At 27.3% G+C, this 23,328-nt stretch overlaps 2 protein-coding genes and 1 pseudogene across 12 annotated transcripts; 1 reads left to right on the forward strand and 2 right to left on the reverse strand.

Moving 5' to 3' along the window:
- Nucleotides 1–369: 369 nt before the first annotated feature.
- Nucleotides 370–12,825, forward strand: LOC107171426 (uncharacterized). Of its 10 annotated transcripts, none has more exons than XM_089228804.1 (14): nucleotides 370–676; nucleotides 1,881–2,112; nucleotides 2,300–2,470; nucleotides 2,550–2,613; nucleotides 4,127–4,234; nucleotides 4,329–4,426; nucleotides 4,507–4,596; nucleotides 5,976–6,179; nucleotides 7,099–7,258; nucleotides 8,017–8,252; nucleotides 11,458–11,614; nucleotides 11,676–11,914; nucleotides 12,314–12,450; nucleotides 12,522–12,825. In XM_089228804.1, exons 3-14 carry the CDS (start codon nucleotides 2,327–2,329, stop codon nucleotides 12,640–12,642), a joined length of 1,758 nt encoding a protein of 585 aa, XP_089084930.1. In that variant the 5' UTR covers nucleotides 370–676; nucleotides 1,881–2,112; nucleotides 2,300–2,326; the 3' UTR covers nucleotides 12,643–12,825. The 10 variants fall into 10 exon arrangements, with proteins under 10 accessions (XP_089084930.1, XP_089084931.1, XP_089084929.1 ...); XM_089228805.1 differs by having other exon boundaries at nucleotides 1,881–1,961; nucleotides 2,290–2,470; XM_089228803.1 differs by having other exon boundaries at nucleotides 1,881–1,961.
- LOC149055408 (small ubiquitin-related modifier pseudogene) lies at nucleotides 8,016–14,485 on the reverse strand (annotated as a pseudogene). The gene is made up of 2 exons (XR_016191947.1): nucleotides 14,246–14,485; nucleotides 8,016–14,160 (listed from the first exon to the last, which is right to left on the reverse strand). The product of XR_016191947.1 is annotated as a small ubiquitin-related modifier pseudogene (transcript).
- LOC149055409 (THAP domain-containing protein 1-like) lies at nucleotides 14,246–23,162 on the reverse strand. The gene is made up of 7 exons (XM_089228814.1): nucleotides 22,892–23,162; nucleotides 22,519–22,762; nucleotides 22,073–22,159; nucleotides 21,873–22,011; nucleotides 21,726–21,797; nucleotides 18,884–20,890; nucleotides 14,246–14,797 (listed from the first exon to the last, which is right to left on the reverse strand). Exons 1-6 carry the CDS (start codon nucleotides 23,065–23,067, stop codon nucleotides 20,877–20,879), a joined length of 732 nt encoding a protein of 243 aa, XP_089084940.1. The 5' UTR covers nucleotides 23,068–23,162; the 3' UTR covers nucleotides 14,246–14,797; nucleotides 18,884–20,876.
- Nucleotides 23,163–23,328: the final 166 nt, after the last annotated feature.

Genomic DNA, 23,328 nt, shown 5'->3' on the forward strand with positions numbered 1-23,328 from the left:
AAATAGTATACACTATAATATATACTATATATGTATTTTGTAGCTATAATATTATATAATATAGCTTATAAGTACTTGTCCTATAGGCTATAGTCTATACAACATTACAATGTATAAGCCTTTAAACAGTTTAATCAGTTTAATATTTAAACAGTACATAGGCGCTAGGCAGTTATCAGTTATCTGAAGTACCTATAGATAGGTAATTAAATTCTAGACTACAACATTGCATTTCACTTATAAAAGATTAATTTGTTGTACATTGTATTTTATGATGTATTTATCTTTTTGTTTATTGAATCACTTATATATATATATATATTATAGTAATTTAGTACATGGTGTGATTACCTAGGTATTTGTAGATAATGACCATTGCACCATTGTGGTCTATTGTGAAGTTAACGTGTATGAAGTTTTAATTAATTATTTCCTTCTTTCTATAATATTATTTTTTTCATAAGCTGTATTATAGAATATAGATTACTGTATAGTGTATAATATATACGTCTGTTGTACTAATATAAGATAAACATATATAGTTAGAAAATTACAGTACTTGAAGTTGACATATTCTACGTTCATAACTGGTAAATATATTGAACATATGTTTAATTTATTGTATTGTATCCAGCAAAGATCTATACATAAACCAGCCAAACCAAGTAGGACGTAGGTACGTATATATATATATATGGATATATGGTTATAAAAATTATAGTATTATTGTATTATATACAAAATTTACAAATATACAATAGATACGTAAAATACATAGGTATCAAAATATAAATAAGTACATTATCTATTTACAGATATATATACTTACATACTTTATTACAATATATATTATAATGTTATTTAGTACCTTTTTTTTCGTTCGAAAAATAAGGAATGGGTGGGAACTGTTCATCACAATTCACAATACCGAATTACAGGCTGTAACTGTAGAGGTAGACTATAGAGTACCTATATAAATTGTTGTGATTATGTACATATTATGTACTTATTATAAAATATAGTAAATATTTTAATTCCTATTTCATGGTTTTGTCTATAAAAAGATAGGTAGGTACACTGAACAAAAAATAATGATAACCCAAAGACATTAAGTGTGACGTAGGAGGGGCAACATGTTGAGCAATGAGCATCATAGTAGACTCCTGCTGGACTGCATGTGTTGACGCGTGTAACATATTTTGCATTATGCTAATTCTAAACCTATTATATTTTTAAAAACGAAAAATTATTGCATAGGAATCCGAATACCCAAAGTTGACATTTTCATAAAATAAATTGTCAACATGTCTTAAATTCCTACGGTAAATCTTAAGACATTCATACGTGTGATGCGTGTGGCACTGATGGCTAATAAGGCGGTCGGTGAATCTATAAAAAAAAAAATGTCTATACTACCATCGATTATAAATACTGAAATACTAATTACTAGTATAATTATTAATTTCTAATATAATATTCATACTTCAGCTATCACTTAACCTAAACCGTTAAAATATTTTGTTTATCATTTAGTTATATTGTTATATACCTGTTTATGTATTATATAGGTCAGTATTATAGTTTCTTTTGTCGTTATAATTAGTTACTGATTAAATAGGTATAGGTAAGTGGTAACTAATGAATGATAATAATAATAATTACCTATAGTAGCTATTCAAAATTCTAAACTATACACTAATTACTAATATAATAATATTATAATGTAAGTGCCTATTACCCTATTATATCCCAGTGGTCACACTCATCACTGTATATTTATATAGGTAATATAGGTACGCGTTAATTTTTAATAGAACAATTCTTGAACATTTTATTGTGGTTAAGTTTTATACCAAGTTCATAGTTTGTTTTTATTTCAGAGACCAGAGTATAGTATTGTGATAGTATTGACATTTTAATACAATTATAAGTGAACGTATTTATATTACTCCAACTTTCAAGTAAGTATAGGATATGTGACATATTTATGAGACGTAACATCATTGATTATAAATACAATTTGTATTTTGTATTTATAATCAACACTATATAGCATGCATTATAATATATCATCAAGTGTATATTATTCATAAAGATAATACCTATTCATTTGTATGTATTCAAATATTTTATTCATAGATATATCAAAATTTATTTAGTTACTTATTTAATACTTTGACTATAATTACTTTTAGGTAATTCCTACTTATGTTTTGTAACTCTTACGTTGCTACGGAAGCATAAGTACATTTTTTTAAAGTACAAATATAATTTATGTATATATAAAAGTATTTTTCAGTCAAAATTAATTATAGCTTATACTATAATGGCCAGTAAAAATTCAAAATCAGATGAAAAATACCTGTTGAAAAATGGCAGAGTCTTACTAAAAGAAATGTTTGACGGATTAGCTTATACTTATCCCGTATTTGATGTATATCCAGAGAGTAGAATAGTTGGATTAAAATTGGTTAGTCTTTATAATTTATATTATAACTTTATGACTATATTTTATTTACAAATTGAATAAAAATATGAAATATTTTTAGAAATCAGAAAAACGGGTTTGTTTACTTGGTGGCGGTGGATCTGGACATGAACCATATCCATTTGGTAAGTATAACCTATCCGAAAATAATATTATACTATATATTACAAAACAAACCAATGTACCAATATACCTATTTATTAAATTCTAAATAATTCTTAGAAAGTTATAATTAAACAATATACATTATAACTACATATATATTTATAATGTTATTTTAAAATATTTTAATATTATTTTAAACAATAAATAGTAAAAATATTAATCGTTCCGTCATGATAAAGTAGGTGTATAAGGTATAAATGTTTTAAAATGTCACCAATTATTTTTGATATTGATATATATTTTTGTATGATATAAAATAACACAATTTATCCAAAATCCAATTCAATATTTTTAGTACCTATACCTGGTTACAAGTTAAACCATTATTATAATTTTTCCCCATACATTTATTTCTATTTTAAAATAAAATAAATAAAATACTTTACTGATCACTTCAATAAAAAAGGGCAGACCAGTGGTACCTATCGCTTTATACTATTATTTTAGATGTGTTGCTGTTGTAGTGTTGTGTGGTTCACTATAGTGGAGTTTTGTTAAATTTGAATAAATAAATATAAAATCATTGTATGCTAAAAAGGTTCCGAGCAAAGATAGTCTATATTGTAATATTTCTAAAATACAATAAAATAACTAAAAGCATTTTTCTCTTTTTAAACATCTAATTTCATTGGACAATAACATTTTGCAGTGTTACCGTGTACCACTCCACTTTACTCATTAAAACTTTAAATAGGTACTTGGTACTTATAAATCATGTACCACTCGTTCTAAATTTGATTTTAATGTATAAAAGTACCCAGAACTGGGAAAAATAGTCTACTTTCGAAGATGATATTATAACTGTATGTTTTAGTTCAGAAAAGTAAAAATATTTAAGCATAAAAAAATATTAAAAATATAATTATTCTTTTTATCACACTGTTTTGTAATAAATCAGAACAGTTAATATTGTGAAAAAAAAATATTTTCACAAACATCAATACTTTTTGAATAATGAGTGTCTAATTATAATGAATTACATGGTAGGTATATATGTATAATATATATATACAATATATAAATATAAATAGATAGATATTTTTAAATGCTTTTCTTGAAAAATAAATTTTATGATGAATTAATGAATTAATGAATTAATGAATGATCTAAGTTAAGAACAATTAATATATGCATTGTTTACAGTCAAGGCTCAAGATGTTATAACAAGTTAGGTTCCTATATTACACTATAATAATTATTAATTATAAATTATAAATATTAAATAATTAGTCAAGTATACAAAAGAGGTACATTATATTAAGTTTTAAAATTTTTGTTTTAGGGAAAAATCTTAATCTTAAGTTTAAGTAATGTTATATAAATATTAAGTATGGATATGTTGTTTCTCATATCACCTTTTACAGATACAAATAGTATGTGTGTGATTTTTAGATGCAAATCTGGTCATTAAATGTAACTTATAGCCTTATTATAATTTTTTCTTACTTCTTTATATTTTATATTGTGTTACAGGATATATTGGTGATGGGATGTTATCTGCATCTGTTAGTGGCTATGTGTTTACTTGTTGTTCATCACTGAATATTTACCAGGCAATCAAGTATTTAAATAATTACAACAGTTAGTTCTTTATTTATATGATATTTTAATTTTGACTTCTTCAATATTCTTCAATTCTTCATTGTAAAAATGTTTTATGTTGTTATGTACCTAGATAATGGAGGAGTTTTACTTATTGTGGCGAATTATACTGGTGACGTATTCAATTTTGGATTGGCCTGTGAAAAAGCAAAAAAAATCGACAATATTAATGTAAATTATACATATGTTGTTGATTATTTAGCAAGAAAAACTAATTTACATATCAAAAATAACCAGGAGTTTAATTTTAGGTGGCCGAATTAATAGTGAGTGATGATTGTTCAAGGCCTGGAGGAAAAGTAGGGAAAAGAGGCATGTGTGGCTTATTGTATGTTATAAAGGTAATTTACGATTAATATATATAATTTTTTTTTAAATATTTTGCGTTATACAACTTAATTTTATAATTTCTGTATTGCCTGTATCTCAGTTTGTCCCCTGGTTCAACTGTACCTACTGTCAAACTGTTCAACGCTCATACTTCATAGTATAACTAATACCTAGCTGACATGGGCGGATAGGCCATTTTTGGTCTACCGGAAAATTTTAAAAAGGGGCCTCCACATGAAAAAAAATTGTATAATATATAATATTAAAGGGCCCCATTACCGAAATACTAAGAGGGGCCCACCGGGAAATGCCCGGTTGCCCGGTAGGCCTATCCACCTATGCTAGCTGATTGTAAATTACAGTATTTTTTACTCTTATAACTTATAAGTTACAATATATGCTCATTGTTTAGTAATGATATTATGTAGTCTTCAAAATCCAAACCATGTTCTTATTATTTTTAGTATAGGTACCTATGTATTATATATTAATTTATTCAATAATCTATACCTACTGGCTACTATAAATTGTAGGATCATTATTATTGAATTTATTTTAAAGCACCTATTGGAGTTATACAAGGTGGCCCATGAGGTTAGATTAGGGGGACTCACTGCCTGGATAAAAACCAGTTTTTTGCCGTTTTATCTATAAACTACAAAAATTTTTAAAAATCATGTGATTTATAAAAATGAAATGTTGAAAGGTCAAAATTTTCAGTAAAATAAACTCTATAAAATAGGTATCTTAATTTTTTTCAAAGACAAAAAATAAATAAATAAAAATTTTACCAAAAAAATTAATAAAATTTACAAAATAAAATGCATGTGGCTCTTTTGTATGTGAGTCTAACGAAAAAAAACAGATTTATGATGTATTTATTATCTCAGGAGATATCGCAATGGGTAAACCCTAGCGTGGCATTCTATATACTATTATACAAACCAGAGGCGGTTTGAATGTGTTATACTTAGTGGTGTAAGACAATATATACACCCCCCCCCCCCTTCAACATAGAAATTACAAATAAATATTTTTTTATAAGTTTATAGTTTATATGGCCCTTATATTCTTAACTCGACACTTTCAATAGTTTCAGCCACGATTATCATTTATCAAATGTCATTGATTAGGTACTTTATTACTTTATTCATTTATATTGAACATTAAAATTAAACATTTTGGTCAGCACATGCTCAACCAAGACCCCCCCCCCCCTAACATTGGTGGTGCAGTGCACCAAAAACAGTATACTCAAACCGCCTCTGATACAAACTCGTCTCAAACTTAAAAATATTAATCATTAGATATATTGAAAAATTTGTTATAAGTAGTGATAAAGTTATTCAAAATATAATGGTTCTTACATATATGTACTTATTATTGATAGATATTGGGTGCATTGGCTAAACGAGGTAGTAGTATTGAAGATTTATTGTCTCTGGGTAAAAATATCAATGAAAAGCTAGCATCGCTTGGAATAAGTGCAACTTCATGTAATGTTCCTGGTGAAGAACCGTCATTTTTACTTCAACAAGGAGAATTTGAATTTGGAGTCGGATTACACGGAGAAGCAGGGACTTCAAGAATTAAAGTAAATTAAAGTATAATTAAATACATTTCACTTATTAAACAAAAATATAACTAACAAATAAGTAATAATTAATAACAAGGTAATAATAATAGTATAATACCTATTTATTGCACGCAGGCCAAGATTAAAACAAAATATTACTCTAAGAAAGATTTTCTAGGTACTTTTGGAGTTTGCACACACCTCTTGTATTTTAGACTACTTTAATACATTATTTTTGCACGGATGTCTAATTTGTATTTTGAAAAAAATTTACATTATCAAAATAATAGTTTTATTCTTTAATAATTGATTATTAGCTTAATAAACTAAATATATATTTTTTTAGTTTATGCGCTATCAAAATAATTTATGAAAATATATATTAAGTACCTAGCTAAAAGTTTTACTTCAATATTAAATGAAGATATCACATTTACACAGACTTCTTTCAGTGGTAATATGTTATACTTTTTAGCTCTTTTTACTATACTAAAAGTATTCATTATTTTAATTTCCAGTAGGTATAAACGAGATATTTATTTTAAATATTATTTCCAAATTTAAAAAAAAAAACGTCTTCTTAACTATCATTCTTATTTGAACATCCTGAAGAAATTTAGAGATTTGTTTTTTGACATGTACCTATACATTAATTCTAAATAGGTACCCTATAACTTAGAACCTTCAATGTCCTTTGGATATTTACATTATGAACATTGATTTTATTACATAAAGTAGGAATACAAAAGTCACATATTTTTTTAATACATTCTAGGGAAATATTTATTATATTAAACATTAATCCAAGCCCGATTGTTTATTAAGACTTTACTTAGGTACCAATGTCTTGTTATATGATATACATAGATACTAGATAGTTAGGTGATTTATATGTATGTACAATTTATCTAACTAATAATAATCAATATAATTATAGGCATGTGATGTGAAAGATTTGATTCGTTTAGCAGTAGATAAGATATGTAGCACCCTAGGTTTGAAAAAATTCAGTGTAATTTGCTTGATTGTGAATAATCTTGGATTAGTATCACATATAGAGTTGGGTGCATTAGCTAAATACACTAAAGAATATTTTGGTATGTATACAATAATCTATTTATTTTTTTGTTACTAATATGTATAAAATGGTTTGTAATTTTTACTTTTAACTAAAATATAATACCTAATTGTTAATTAATATGATATACTTAATAGTTGATAAGATTAATCTAAATGAAATAAAGATGTTGGTGGTTCTCGAATTTTTAAGTTTTTAAAAAACTTTAAATCTTTTTGGTCCGAGGAGCTTTAAGCTCAACCATCAAAGCACCTAATAATGCCATAGTTATTAATGTAACTCAAGATTTACAAATCAAAAATATAATATTAATTATGTGTAAAGTAATTAATACAATATCTTATGACACCTTAAGCCGGTATTACACTGGATTGACATTGGTCGATCAACAAAATACTGTATCATGTCAAACGTGTTGTCGATTTGTAGATTTACTATTACATACGTTCAACATTTATAAAAACTAATATAACGCATACCGTTACCCATTGTCGATTCAGTTTCCTTTGATGTTTACCGACTTTTTATCGATCAGGATTTCTGTCAATCGACATGAAAGTCGTACGGAATTCAGTAGCAGATGTCGATCCAGTGTAATACTGGCTTTAGTGTTTTATAGAGTCAAATTAAAAACTGCTAATTTAACGACTGTACATATAAAAATAATAATAATTAATAATTATGATTTATCTAGTGATATCTACGTATTTTCTAATGTTTCATTGAGTATATGCATGTAATATTATAATAAATAGTAATTTTAACAACCATTTATAGATGAACTTAAAATCGACGTTAGTCGTATGTTTGTGGGAACATTTATTGTGTCTCTAAATATGTATGGATTTCAACTATGTGTTATTGATGTTAGTGACAATCAAGAATGGATTAATTATATAGATGAAGATACATCAGCTTTTGCTTGGCCAGGAAATCATATGAGTATCAAAACAATTGAAAAACAGAAATCGCAAATTATAAAAATTCCAAAAATTGACGATATAAATCCTAAAGTAAGTATAACTTAAGTTGAATAATCTTATTATTATGTCTGAATTAAAGCTGAACACTAAATACAAATACATAAAAAAAATATAACATATGTATAGGATTACATATAAATTTAATATAAATACAAAGCATTGTCTTACTTAGATAAGTACAAATTATGTCTTAGACTCTTAGTTCATCTTGGTATAGGCTATGGCATTGTATTATATTATTATATTATTATATTTTCTCCTTTTCTCCAAAGTATTTTAAGCGTAAATAAAACCATACAAGATCTCTTTATATATGATATTCACAGACTAAGTTTTAATCTTAAGATATCTTTAAAACTAATTATATTTAACATTAAATTATATAGGAAAATTAAGTTTGTGTTTTGATGAATATTATAATAAAAATAAAAATAATTTCAACCATACATTTTTTGTAATGAATAAATAATGAAGTGTGCATTTCTGTAATCTGTATTCACGTTTCAAAATTTATAATTTTATATTTAAAAAAAATATTGTTATTTATTTTCTATTATACTTGATGTTCTATAATTTCAGTTATAATTATCATAGGTTAAATTAGTAAAATCAGGAATTATTTATTACTTTTTCATTTATTAATTTAAAGTTTAATGTGATAATATGCAATTTAATACAGTCGACTCTTGATAATTCAAATAATTACAATGCATTTATTTAAGTACACTCGCTAATATGAAATTAAGTTTTGAGAAAACTGGTCAATAATATCTATGTGACAATTCGAAGTATCATCCGTTTAACAATCGGTTATTCAAAGCATATTTACCAAATGTAAAAAATTATGGAAAAATGAAACTAAATTCAATGAAACAGAAAACCATCACAGATTCTGGAAAAAATAATAATCTTTTATAATAATAATTTAATTTAAATAGTATAATATTATTATATAGTTTAATTTATAATTTAAAAACAATATATAAGTAATATGTACCACCTAATTTGCTGAAGTAATTAACACGTTGACTGCCATGCAACCGCCGGTTTCCTTAAGAATGTTTATCATGGGTACGCCTAAGACATTTTTCAGTGTCATTGTAAATTTGTATTTGTATATACAGTGTGTTTTCTGATTTTGGGAATACTGAATTTCTTGGCCGGATTTGTTGGGAATAAAACAATTTTTTATTTACAAATTGGTGGTATATGAATATACATTTTTCGATACATTTCAAAATTTTTTGAGAATTTGGTCTGCACATGCGCAGTAAAAACTTTTTTTTTTAATAGCAACACTTATTTTTAACGCCATATTCGGGTAGGCCTATTTTTTAAAGTAATTTTCATGTATCAACTATGGCTCTAAATTCAATATTGACTGAATAAGAGCCATGTCAATTTTATTAAATAACAAAAATACAAAATTATTTATATTAATATACAAAATTATTTATTAAAAATCAACTAGGTACAACTGGTACAAGTGAACAATAGTTATTTTATAATTACACCATAAATTTAATAAATTGTTCAAAGTTTACTCCGTGATTGTCGAAGTATAATTTAAAACACTGTAGACATCCTCTATTGGTTGCTGACATTATTTGGTTTTTGGTAAGGTTATTACACGCAACCACAATTTTATTTTTTAAATCTGCTAGATTTACTGGTGGATCTGCGTAGACTATTGTTTTAAAATTTAAAAAAATCGAGTGGAGTAATATCTGGAGATCTTGCTGGCCATTCAATGGGGCCATAAGTGCCAAACCATTTTCCCTCATATACCCGATTTAAATGATCTCTAATAATATGAGCAGGAGCTCCGTCGTGCTGAAAATAGAGAGAAAACTTTGAACAATTTATTTAATTTATTGTGTAATTATAAGATAACTATTGTTCACTTGTACCAAGTTGATTTTTAATAAATAATATTGTATCCATATTATGTTAGTCTTATTTATAACATTTCTAAAAAAAAAAATACGCACAAATATTCAAAAAGTAACCAATAATAATTAATTTTATAAATTTTTAAAAATGTATTATTTAATAAAATTGGCATGGCTCTTATTCAGTCAATATTAAACTTAGAGCCATATTTGATACATGAAAATTACTTTTAAAAAATAGGCCTATCCAAATATGGCGTTAAAAATAAATTATATATATATATAAAAATATATCAAATAAATATACAAAAAAAAAATGTTAAAATTATGTTTATTACATCAAAAAATTGCAATTATTCCTACTACCCCACAGTGTATTTTCTAGATCATTATTGGGTGCTGCTCGGATATGCGGTCTACCGACATTTTTTTGCTCAGATATGCGGTCTATATATTATGTAGACCGCACACCTATAATACGCAGTTAATACTTTAATAGTAATAGTAGTATGTAAATAAATAACCAAATTAAAATAATAATCAAATATATTAATTATTAGTATATTAATATATTAGTATCTTCACTACAGGCGATGGTCGAATAGAACTCTTTTAATTGCATGATGAATATACGGTTAGGTTACTGATCGACGGCTGTTCGATTATTAACAAACTTAATAAATACACTACCACACTGTGATATATCAGTGATTTTGTCTTTTAGTATCCAACAATAAATATAGGTGGAAAATACAAAACTATATCGTAGGTATACATTATATTACAGCAAAGTATATTTGGGTCAATTTTATCTTTTAATGTTTTTTTTTATTGCTGCTCAGATATGCGGTCTACATGTATGTTTGTAGACCGCGTCCCATCGGTAGACCGCATATCCGAGCAGCACCCATTATTGTAGCACTACGGAAAAGTTAATAATATTAATCTAATTTACTGCAGCAGCCCGCGGCCGTATGGCCTCCTACGAATGATATGGTACGGCAGTCGGCGGTCAAAAAATTATCAATACCTAATTATTTTTATAAGCGGCCGCATGGCAGTCAACATGTTAATAATTATATACTATTATGTAATGGAAAAAAAAAATTTTTCTTAACTCAGTAATTTTATTTTTTTGTTTTTGCTCTTTGTTATTTTGAACCAACAATTCAAACTTTCGATAATTTAACAGTCCCATCAACTTAGTATTTTCAAGAGTCGGTTGTACTTATATTAGTCAAGTCAGAATACACCAATTTAATTTAAAAATTAATTAATTATACCCTTATGTTAAGTGCTAAGATTTGTTGAGATATATGTATGTATTATAATAATGTATGTAGTTAGGAGTATGTATATCAGAAAAAGCAAGTTTAATATTAAAAAGCATATTGAAACAAATTGGAGAAGATCTTTTAAAAAATGTTGATGTCTTAAACAAATTGGATCAAGAAATCGGAGATGGTGACAATGGTTCGACTATTTCACGGTTTGCTTCTGGTAAATTACTATGATTACAAATTTAAAAATCTTTAAAGATTAAAATTGATTTATAATTTAGAATTGCTTACCATTCTAAATAAACTGCCATTAAACTACCCAGCCAGTGTTTTATATTCTTTGGCATTCATCTGTGAAGACAAAATGGGTGGTGCCTCTGGGGCTCTTTATAGTTTGTTGTTGACTGGAGCTGCAGGGCATTTAGCTTCAATGGACTTTTTAGACTGGACTGGAGCATTGAAAAATGCACTAGATACATCTATGAAATATTCAAGTGCAAGAAAAGGAGATAAAACCATGGTGCCTATTATATATTATATAATGTTACTTGTAAATTGTACCTATTAATTGTCTCATATTAGAGTAACCCCTGACTATGACCAATTTTCATAAGGTTTGGTCTTACGACAGTAATGCAGTATTATAGTGTATACCATAACCTATGGATAAATTGGTTTTAGTCAACTTTTGTTTCCAACAATCAGCTGAGACCTGATTAGAAGAGATTAGCCGTTTATATTAACAAAATGTAAGGTAACCGATTATTGGTGTAATAAAGTGTCACTCTCGAGAGCGTTAGACCAGGTATAGATTAGTCGCATCTATTGCAGCCACCATGCATAGAAATCTGCTAACTGAGGATACCCTTATATGAGACAAAGTATATATTTATTTTAATTTAATGATATAATTTTTCAGTTTGATCCAATAATTGCGATTTATCAAGTATTTCAGAAATATGGAAACTTAAATGCTAAGAACTATACAACTGTTTTAGAAAAAGCATTACAGCATGTGCAAGATGTTTGCAATGATGTAAAACAAATGAAAGCAGAGTTAGTTGAAAAAGTCTTAGGCTTTTGTGTACCTAAATGATATAAATTTAATGTTGTTATTAATGTTATAGATTTGGTAAAGCTTCTTATGTAGAAAGTGTTACTTCTGTTGGTAAAATGGATGCTGGAGCTTATGGTGTAGCTTTATGGTTTAATGCCATACATACTGCTTATAAAGATACATCAAAATAAATATTATTTCGAAATGATAATTAATTTGAGTAGTTGTTACGTATTAGAAAAGTTTTACTATTAAATGTATAAAAAATGATATTTAAGTAAAATAATGCATATATTTAAAAGTTGGTGTAATTTTAATTTGTAAAAAACTAATTTACAACAAATAATAAAAATGCAACAATTAATTGATCTTAATGATTTTATTTTTATTCGATAAATATAAATTAATTAAAGTAGTTAATATATTTATTTATTAAAATGATTCATAAATATAATCATGGTAGTTAAACTGCAAGCATTAATTATGTATCCGATTATTAATTCATATTTCAACAGTAAAAATATATTCTTTACAGATATAAATACCTAGTTAAAAGTAATCTAATATGCCAACTAAAAAAATATTAATAGTAACTTAAAAATATAACAAGTAAAAAAAAAAATTCAGATTCAAGATTTAATGGTATATAGTAGGTAAATCATAATCCTTAGCAAGTGCTAACTTAGTCAGTTAATTTTACTTCTGCAACATCTTACATTATTGTAATACAGTACAATCGAGTAAAAAATACACAAATAGGTAGGTATTAGATAATTATATCTTTAGATTAAATACAAAATATTATAAATTATTACCCAATATTGGCTTAACTATTGAAAAAAAAATATATAGGAAAAGGAACTTAAATTATATTACCTACTTTTAAAAATAGTAGATAATTATTTGAAGGTTACTAATATTTTAGATACAGAAATTATGTTATGGACAATTTAATTAAACACATAATTGAATTTTATTGTATGTATTTATAACAAATTATTAGTCTAGGTATATTAATCCTAAAAATGTTAAATACATAAAAAATATTCAAAAATAAAATATGAAGTCATTGGCATTTGTTTATATTCTTTAATTTAATAACTGAAAATGTATAATTTTTTTTAACTTTAGTAAAACATGAAACTGTTAAATGATTGATGGTTATTTAAATGAATTACAGATGTAAATAAAGAAAAAAAATTAATAACCTTTACTTTTTGTTTACAATACATATAGAATTACGATTAAAAATAAATCATTGTCGATAAAAACAATTAACTTGTGTTTACAAACATTGCATACCACCACCAGTTCGTTCTTGATATATCTCTATGACATCGTCATTAATCATACCTAACTTTTTTGGTGTATCATCATCAGTAATTCGATGACCATCAAAAACAAAACGCAATTCATCTGGCTGAAAACCCAACTTGCTGCAGTAAGAGCGTTTCAAACGGACCAACGCAGTGGCGGCTTTTACACGGAAATGTACTTCGTTGGTCATGTCGCTAGTTATTACGCGTAGACGAATGTATTCATCAGAAGCTGGAGTCTTATCATCAGTAACTTCTAATGCACCGGCATTGGTATCAGCAATATTGGCATCACCTTCAGTAGCTGTGTTCTGTTCATTTGGCTCTTCAATGTTGTTGGTTTCAGAAGTGGACGGTAATGATTTGGATGTTTCTTCATCGCCCGACATTTTTCTATAGTAAAATTACAATCAATATAAATAATAATATTATATTCAGTAAATATTTAAAAAAAAAACTTAAAAGGTATTCTACTAACGATTATGATATTCAAGCTTTAAAATTAAAATACGTTTAGTCAGGATTTTTAAATTATACTTGATGACAAGTTTATGAAAATTTGAACACTTAAGATTCAAGTAAAAATAAAAATTAATCTACTAAAAATGGCGTCCAGGATGGCATTATAAACCAAAGGTCCAGATAATCACTTAACGCCTCGAGGTAGCCGTTGAGAGTGTTGAGACTTGATGCAAACAGTACAACACAAAAGCAATAATCAGACGATACCACGATGGACGCTTTATACATAACATGATTACCTACAACTGCCACAACAGTATTGTTATCAACAATGCTCGTATTGTCCGGTGATGCTGGAGGGGGAGGTCTCTCTTCTTTTTAATTATATTTCAGCGTATCCTTTCTTATAATATCTCAATTAATAAGAAATTTAAATATTTAGGACTCGGGTACGAATATTTTTGCTAAATTTTTGCATCCCATTCTTATTTCTATTTTTCCCAATTCAAGTACTGGTTACCAAACATTATAGTAGGTACAACTTGCTGTTTACCTCCATAAATGGTACCTAACAAAACATTCATAAAATTATACATGATAATATTACGTCTTATATACACAAATTTGTATTAGAAATTGTTTTTAATACATCCAAGACACCAACTGAGCACTTACTAACTACTTATTAGTTATTTGGCTATTAATAATTATCAAATAGTCCAAAAAAGATATTATGAATTTTTATTGAATAAGCAAAAATATTTGCTAAAAACTTTAGATTTTCTTTGCATACATTTCATTTCAGCGGGAAAACGACAAATTTAAATTCAAATAGATTAGTAGGTATCGGCAGTACGGGTTTGAATAGTATATAAAGCCGTTATAGATATTACCGTTTAATGGTTTGATAAGTTTAACAAAGTTAAATAGTTGTTTTTATGATTATAGTATAAATAATGTATTGTACCTACCTAGATAAAAAAAAAAAAATTATAATGTTAACCTACTACAGCAGGCAATCTCGGCAATCCATGGCTTTTATGTTCTATAATTTCTGCGTTATTAACCTTCAAGAAATGAAGTAATAACAGAAATCAATCAAAAATTTGAAAAATCAATTGTACAGCGATCAATAACAAAATTAGAGAAATTAAAAATAATATTGAATACCTAATCAAACGATTTAGAAAACATGTAGTATCATTCCGATGGATTAAGAATCACTCCTTGTCAAATCATGTTTAATGTGTTATGAATTATGATTTATGAACAATGAAACAGTGACCTCTGCGTACTGTGTTTACCGTGTATCATATGGATGATTTACCTCAATAAACAAAACTCAAAACAATTAAATTATGTACTTAAACGCAATTTGGAAGTATTATTATACTTTATTACAAATACAACATGTAAGGTAATAGTTTACAGTTTACAGAGTCCATACTAATAGTACAGGTTATGATATTAATTAATTAATTAAATTATTTAATATTTATTAAGTACATGTATTTATTATTTCATTTTATTATATAGTTAATAGTATCATTGTTTATAAATACTATTTATTTATAATAAATGATAGTATCTATACCTAAAATCTTAATGAATATTGAAAATACGAGTAACTGTCACAGATACAGATATCTATATCCGTGTAACAACTGTAACAAGTCAATCAAGTTATTTAATAAATTGCAGTACTCTACTCATAATTTTTTTACGAAACTTTGATTGATTTTTATTTAGTAGGACTTAGAAGCTTCTGCTTCAGTGAAATGGCCGCCTGTTAGGAAGCATTTTATTATTGTTCCGTATTTAAAGGGACGTCGACATGACGACATCACAACGAATCGCGGACGTTTCGCACCCGCCTTTTTGTCCCCGTCAAAAAAACCAGTCCCCGGACGTTTCGTCCCCGGCAATTTTTAAGATAGGACGTTTCGTCCCGGAGAGTTATTAGACATAGGACGTTTGGTCCCCGGCACGGCATATTTTGATAAGTACTTTAATTTTAAATGAACAATTTAATTTTTAAATGACAATATTACAAAATAACAAATACATAATCAATATAATTATACAAATAGTCAAAATTTAAATAAATCACAATTATATTAAGTCATATTAAATTTCGTAAAAATTATAAATTTAGAATTTCAGCTCACAGACCTGTTTGGCTGTATAGTGCTCGTTAAAATCTTTATTACTTGCCTATAGCCTGTATGCTATATTAGATATTACAGAATTACAGATATTACAGAAAAAAAAATTATATAATATAGGTATACAATTTTAAATCGTTGATTTGGAAGTTAACTAAACAAGGTGATTTTTTTATCATGAACCACTCATTATTTTAAAAAGTATCAATGTTTTTGAAAATATTTTTAACAAAGTTTCATGTTGTTAAAAAAACAACGTTTTTATTAAAAAATTATGTTTTTTAATATTTTTTATCCTTATAATTTTAAAAGTTTTTTACTTTTTTGAATGACAACCTAGAGTTTTAATTTCATATTCCAAAGCAGAATATTCTTCTAAGTATTTTGATACATAAAAATCGAATTTTGGACGGGTAGTTTATGAGTTATAAGTATTTAAAGTTTAGAAAAGTGGAGTAGTGGAAAAACATTTTGCTTCCACTCTATCAATCTAAACTTTAAATACTTATAACTCATACACTACTCGTTCAAAATTCGATTTTTACGTATTAAAATACTTAGAAAAATATTCTGCTTTGGAATATTAAATTAAAACTCTAGGTTGTCATTCAAAAAAGTAAAAAACTTTTAATTATAAGGATAAAAAATATTAATACCATAATTTTTTAATAAAAACGTTGTTTTTTTAACAAAAAGAAACTTTGTAAAACAATATTTTCAAAAACATTGATACTTTTTGAAACAATGAGTGGTTCGATCATGATAAAAAAATCACCCTGAAGTCATCACTAGGTGTAGGTACAAAATACAAATAATAAAATATAATTATTTAAAATCGTTGATTTGCAAATTTACTGTATGTACTCAGTCATACGATTTTCCAAGTGTTTGTTATTTTTTTTCTTGTTTGCTAGTATTATTACTTCGAAATGTAATATAATTTAATGCCTGAATGCTGTTTATTTAGAAACCTTAGAACCGAATGTCCTTTAATCAAAATATGCCGGGGAGGCGGGGACCAAACGTCCTATGCCTTATAACTCTCCGAAACGCAACGTCTTATCTTAAAAATTGCCGAATGCCGGGGATGAAACGTTCGTGGACTGGTTTTTTTGACGGAGACGAAACGGCGGGGGCGAAGCGTCCGTTTACCCATCACAATTATAACAAATAACAATATTATAATTTAGGCAGTTGTTATTTTCACGTCGGACGTGAAAGTATTTGATTTCACGTCCTGCTCTGTGATTGGTCGTAATATTGATAAGGAAACCCGCGTAATTTTGAATTATTGATTTTATTTAATTAATAAAATAATTACGTAACCTGGTGGAGGGGTCCATGGGGATCGGACCCCCCGAAATTTTTAAATAGATCACCACAAAACAGAAGATACTTTACCATCTATATCGCCAAGAATTCCTAAAAGAGGTCGATCATAAGGTAACATTACCTTTCTATATTATTAATATAGGTACATATTTTAACTTTTATTAAATGTAGGCAAAGACAAAACTGTGATTGGTGTACCTAAGAAAAGAAAACTCAAGACAAGCTTACTTCCTTTTGAAAAACTTCCAGCAGATATTAGGCAGTATATGAAATATTGATTTGGGTGCATGTTTTCGAAAATCAAGTTTTAGAATGACAAGATTTAGAAAATCTATATTTTAGAATATGAAACTTTTAGAAAATCTGTGTTTTAGAAAATAAAATAAAATAAATAAAATATACAGTTTTTAAATAAAATGCTGTCTTATTTTTTAATAGAATTTACGACACAGCTAGAATATAGAAATTATGATACTTTTCCAAATTTGTAATTATATAGTTTATGTTTGATCGGGAAGATGGGAAATATCAAAATGCAAAATATTTATAAACATAATACTTTGTTACTCAATTATCGTAATCAAATTTTTATTTTATTGATATTAACAAAATAACAACTATTCAAGAGAAAAAAGTACAATGAAACACGAAACAAAACTTATTGCAAATATTATGTAAACGAATAATTTATTAATGATTCTAATTCTAATTTAGATAAATTTATGAAAGCTATTGCTAATAAGTATTAACAATTATTATATTTATTTTTATTATGAAAGAATTATTAGAAAACATTTTATATACGAGTAAACAGTAAAAAAAAAAATTTTCTAAAAATTGAAATTCTAGAAGTTTTATTTTCTAAAACATAGTGTTTCTAAACCTTTTATTCTAAAACTCTGCATTCTAAAATATAACTTTCTAAAACCTGCCTCAATACCGAAATATTATGTTGGTTTGTACATGACACTATTGCTAAATCTGCTGTATATCAAAATAAAATAATAGATGAAGAAGATGTTGAAACTGTACCTGAAAAGGTTTCAAATGCAGTTTTAGATAAGGCAATAGCAATCAATGAAATAAAGCGTTACTTATCTGAATAAAATTGGCTTGCTATTCAACAAGTAATTCAAATGACAAAAAATAACACCTACTTGGTCTGTGTCTTATGCTCAAATTGCCACGCCACTGGCTACAACAAAATCAATTTGTTGTAATCGCTATTTAGAGTGGTTCCACTTTATTTGTGTTAATGTAAACCCTAATTTTAAAAAAAATATGGTTTTGCAAATTTTGCAAAACAAAACAAATTTAATCAAGTTTTATACTATACTACATTTAGACCATGAATTTTAAACTATTTATTGATTTAATTATTTACTTTAATATTATTATACACTGACGACTGACTTGAATTATTAAAATTAATCTATATTCTGTATCTGTATTCTGTATGACAGTACATCGAGATGTATATACTACACTGGAGCGCGTACTCCCTATGATATCACTACAACGAAAAACGAGCCGTCGGCGTAGCCTTGTTCCCCCACCATTGCAGGGCAAAAAAAACTCACGTAGTCACGTAGCATATTCAGATAAGCTCCGTGCTCGCAACGTTCGTTGTTTATTTATTTTTCCTGTAGTTACAAATGTACGATTTTTAATTTCTTTGTTGAAAATAATTAGTTTTTAAATACATTGTTCTAAATTGTGGTCCGAGAATTATATTGTAATGAAATTAGGTACTTAAAAATAATTTATAATAAGCAACTACTAGTGAATAGGTACCCAATATTCATAAGCAGTCAATTAAAACAAACCATTATTTTTCTAATATTTATATTTGATACAACAATACAACATAAATACATAATGCCAAATGACTGGCTTACATTTATTTCTAATATTACCTCAAAAAAATTAAAAAACATACAAATCTAATTTTATTTTACAAATTATTAAATAATATTAATTTAGTGAATTTTTGCCTCAGTGAAGATTTATTTTTAAATACTTCCCTAGAATTAATTTCTTTTGCATAATGACGCATTTTTATGTTGATATAACTATTACTTATAGCTGTAAACAGACTATATTCATGAGATGGAGAACCTAAATCAACATTAACAGGGTGAGAATTTGGGAAAAAAAAAAGTGAATTTTTATTTGATATATTTTTTTTTGTTAACATAATAATACTTTGTTTCACATTCTTGTGTAATATTTTTTTTATTACTACTATAGTGTGAAAAGATTTTTCCAATTCCTTGATGATCAAAGATACAGCCTCAGATACAATTTTTAATTTTCCTCGACTTACAAAAGATGTAAATTGAATACCTGCTGTATAGTTATGATCTGATTGAGAACTTAATAATATACCTACACAGAAAGGACACACAAGTTTTTTGCATATGCTTCTTACAATATATCCTGCAATGTAATCTAGTATTTCACCTGTGTACTCTCCTAACTGTACACTATTAAGAATATCTAAATAATTATTAATATCAGATTCAAATATATTTTCACTGTCTTCAGTTATAAAGCTTCTTTTTTCACAACGGAAATCTAAAACATCCCCTCCAGGAATAACAAAATGAGAGCAATTTCCGTTTTCCACAGTAATATTTTTGGTAAATAGTAATTGCCTTAAACTTTTTTTGAATTGGACACAATTTGGGTTATTGTTAGACCCTCCTCTCGCTCTTATACAACCAAAAAAAATTTCAAGGTGATCCTGTGACATTTTGTATGTCAAGATAAATTTAAGGGGACTTTGAGATCTATATAGAAGTTTATAAGCAATTTGTATAGTAGAAGACATTGTAACAATAAATCCTAATATGAACATTTTTCTCCCACCTAATACTAACGGACTTCCATCACATTTTAATGTTTTTAAATAATCGGTAGTATCATTGAATACAGACACTATAGTGTTGATATTACCAGCGTGTATTGGACTCTTATAACCTTTAGAAAATGGTATTCTAGAATTTAGAATATCAAATAGGCGGTCAATTTTTCTTATAAATTCAACTGTAGCTTGGCTATTTGTAAAAGAAGGTTCACCTTTTTGACACAAATATTCGATTGCATCGGCAACCCCACTACTCAACGTTTGTGCTGCAAGCTTGACCTTCATGACTGAATTTCTGTAATTAATATGTTGTGCAGTTAGCTTATTTGCAAATTTTAATCCTAATTCATTTTGAAAAGAGTTCAAGGAGCATAAATATGACCATTTTATATCACCATTTTTTGACTGAATAATTTGTTTGTCAGCTAAAGAAGAACGAGCAAGCTTAAGCATGTGGCAAGTGTCAAACATGGAATATACTTCTATAGATTTATCTATAGTGAATTTTGTATTCAAGTTGTCTATATCAAAACTACAGCCCAACTTTTTAAAACATTGTATGTTAGCAGAAGCACCATCACACGTTACATTCCAGACCTGAATGCCTACCTCATGCAGTTTTACAATAGCTGTAGATAATAATGTACTTAATACACTACTATTTATCTTATTCACATAAAAAAAAGCAATTGGGCATTTAAACTGTTTAGTTAAGCAAACAACCATAATAACTAAAACTTCAGTAGCAAGCTCTGTACTTTCACCAACACCAAATTCTACATTTCCAGCATATTTGCCTTTATCAGGTTCCCAAATTAGTTGTTTTCTGATCGACATAGAATCAAAAACCAACGAACAGTCTTGTAACCAAGTCTTTTGAGTTATTTCAAGTTTTAAAAATTTGAAGACTCCTTCCAAAAACCCAGGCTCACATTCCATAGTGCTCATCCAGCTTCGAATGGTTGAATGATGAGGAAGTCTAAAATGTGTGCGTACATACTTATAAGCTCTAGGAGAATAGAAGAAAAGCGTTTTAGCAAACTCTTTCATAGAATCACTATAGCGTATGGCATTTTTCCCAATTTTTTTAGTTTTGCGTTCATGCAGTAATAAAGCTAACGGTATCCCACCAAAATGTTCTTCAAGCTGTGTCGTCACATCATCTGACATTGGGACATTTTTCTTAATGCGCATAACAAGACCTGTAACAGTGTTAAACACAAATACATTTTAAAAATTCAATATTGTATTAGAAACAATTATGTTAATTAAATTACTTTTTAATGATTTTATTTTTGTTTCTCTTCGCTTAAGGCGTTGTTGTAATACTTTTACTTTTTTTCTCAAAATTGCCTTTGTTGGAGATTGTATGGAACACTGAACACTTTTACTATTATTTTCAAAACTTTCTGAACTCTGTAATTAATAATTATGATTGCTAAACATATTTAAATATTTCATAACAAATTTAAATTACCTTAGTTAGATCCATATATGGTACCATATTTGCACTGGAACATTCTATATCGACCGTATCGACAGATATATCACAATTATTGTCAACCTAAATCAATAAATAATAAAATTACCGAATCAGTCTTATATTTTCAACTTTTATGTTTGTTTGAAGCAGTAGATTTTATAAAAGTTGCATATCTAGACATTTGTATATGTCACTGGGTAAAAGTGTATGTCTTAAAATTAGATAATGTACAGAGAAACAAACTTTGTAGGTAGGTAAACCTATATACACAATTTGTATATAACAACATTTAATTTTGTTAAAAATATAGAGGCAATATTTGTCACTATGTAGTCTGCAGGACCTAAGTATATTGCATACTATTAATTAAAAATAGGTAACAACAATTTCTGAAATTAGTAAATGAGTAAGATTATATGATGTAAAATTATTAAACTTACCAATGGGTTTCTTTGTAACAACCGGCGAACAACTTTTTTCTTCTGTAAATGTTGAGGAAACTCTTTAAATACAGATGGAACAGCCTCATCTTTTAACCATTTCACATTTGCTCCTGGACGGATTTGGTAGTCTTCATTTGTAAAGTGTTCGCTGCATAAATAGCTATACTCAGAAGGTTTGAAGTTTTTGCGTTTCATTTCATGTATCCACTTTGCCAAAACGGATGGCCTCTTTAGAGGAAAGCTAAGCCAGGTAAACAAAATATACTCATCAGACAGTAACGTTTATCTTGTATAATATTAAGGATATTTGCCTATTTATATTAGAATAATCGGAACAAAAATGACTAAAGGTACCTATGTTTTTACATACCGGTGAAATTGTATACCACATCCTTTTTTCCGCCGGTTTGTACACCCATATGAGGAACACGAAATTACCATGATTAAATAAGTTTGATTGAATTTACAATAAAGCAGGAATTTAACCAGTAAACAGAATGAAATAATCGAAATTGCACAACGGCGTAACGCACTGGCTTGTGCCATCCAGTCCTTTTGCCATGCAATGGTGGGGGAAGCGAATCAACGAGCCGGCTCGTTTTTTGACGACTCGTGCGCGCTCCAGTGTAGTATATACATCTCGATGACATCATGTAGTATATACATCTCGATGCTCGATGATGACAGTATTATAATTTAAATTTTAAATATTTCTTATCAATATTACGACCAATCACAGGGCAGGACGTGAAAACAAATAATTTCACATCGGGCGTGAAAATAACCACTACGTATAATTATAAATAA

The sequence above is a fragment of the Diuraphis noxia genome, unplaced genomic scaffold (genome assembly GCF_037042655.1).
Source record: "Diuraphis noxia isolate RWA-SAM2 unplaced genomic scaffold, SU_Dnox_SAM2 contig0005, whole genome shotgun sequence".
Lineage (NCBI taxonomy): Eukaryota > Metazoa > Arthropoda > Insecta > Hemiptera > Aphididae > Diuraphis > Diuraphis noxia.

Excerpts from the sequence above, each read along its gene's own strand:
- LOC107171426 (XM_089228804.1), top strand. The coding sequence starts at position 2,327 with ATGGCCAGTAAAAATTCAAAATCAGATGAAAAATACCTGTTGAAAAAT. Across the intron at positions 6,180-7,098 it reads CAGGGACTTCAAGAATTAAA|GCATGTGATGTGAAAGATTT; the intron begins GTAAATTAAAGT and ends ATATAATTATAG. Across the intron at positions 11,915-12,313 it reads GAAAAGGAGATAAAACCATG|TTTGATCCAATAATTGCGAT; the intron begins GTGCCTATTATA and ends ATAATTTTTCAG.
- LOC149055409 (XM_089228814.1), bottom strand. The coding sequence starts at position 23,067 with ATGGCACAAGCCAGTGCGTTACGCCGTTGTGCAATTTCGATTATTTCA. Across the intron at positions 22,763-22,891 it reads TGTGGTATACAATTTCACCG|CTTTCCTCTAAAGAGGCCAT; the intron begins GTATGTAAAAAC and ends TACCTGGCTTAG. Across the intron at positions 21,798-21,872 it reads AAAAATAAAATCATTAAAAA|GTCTTGTTATGCGCATTAAG; the intron begins GTAATTTAATTA and ends ACACTGTTACAG.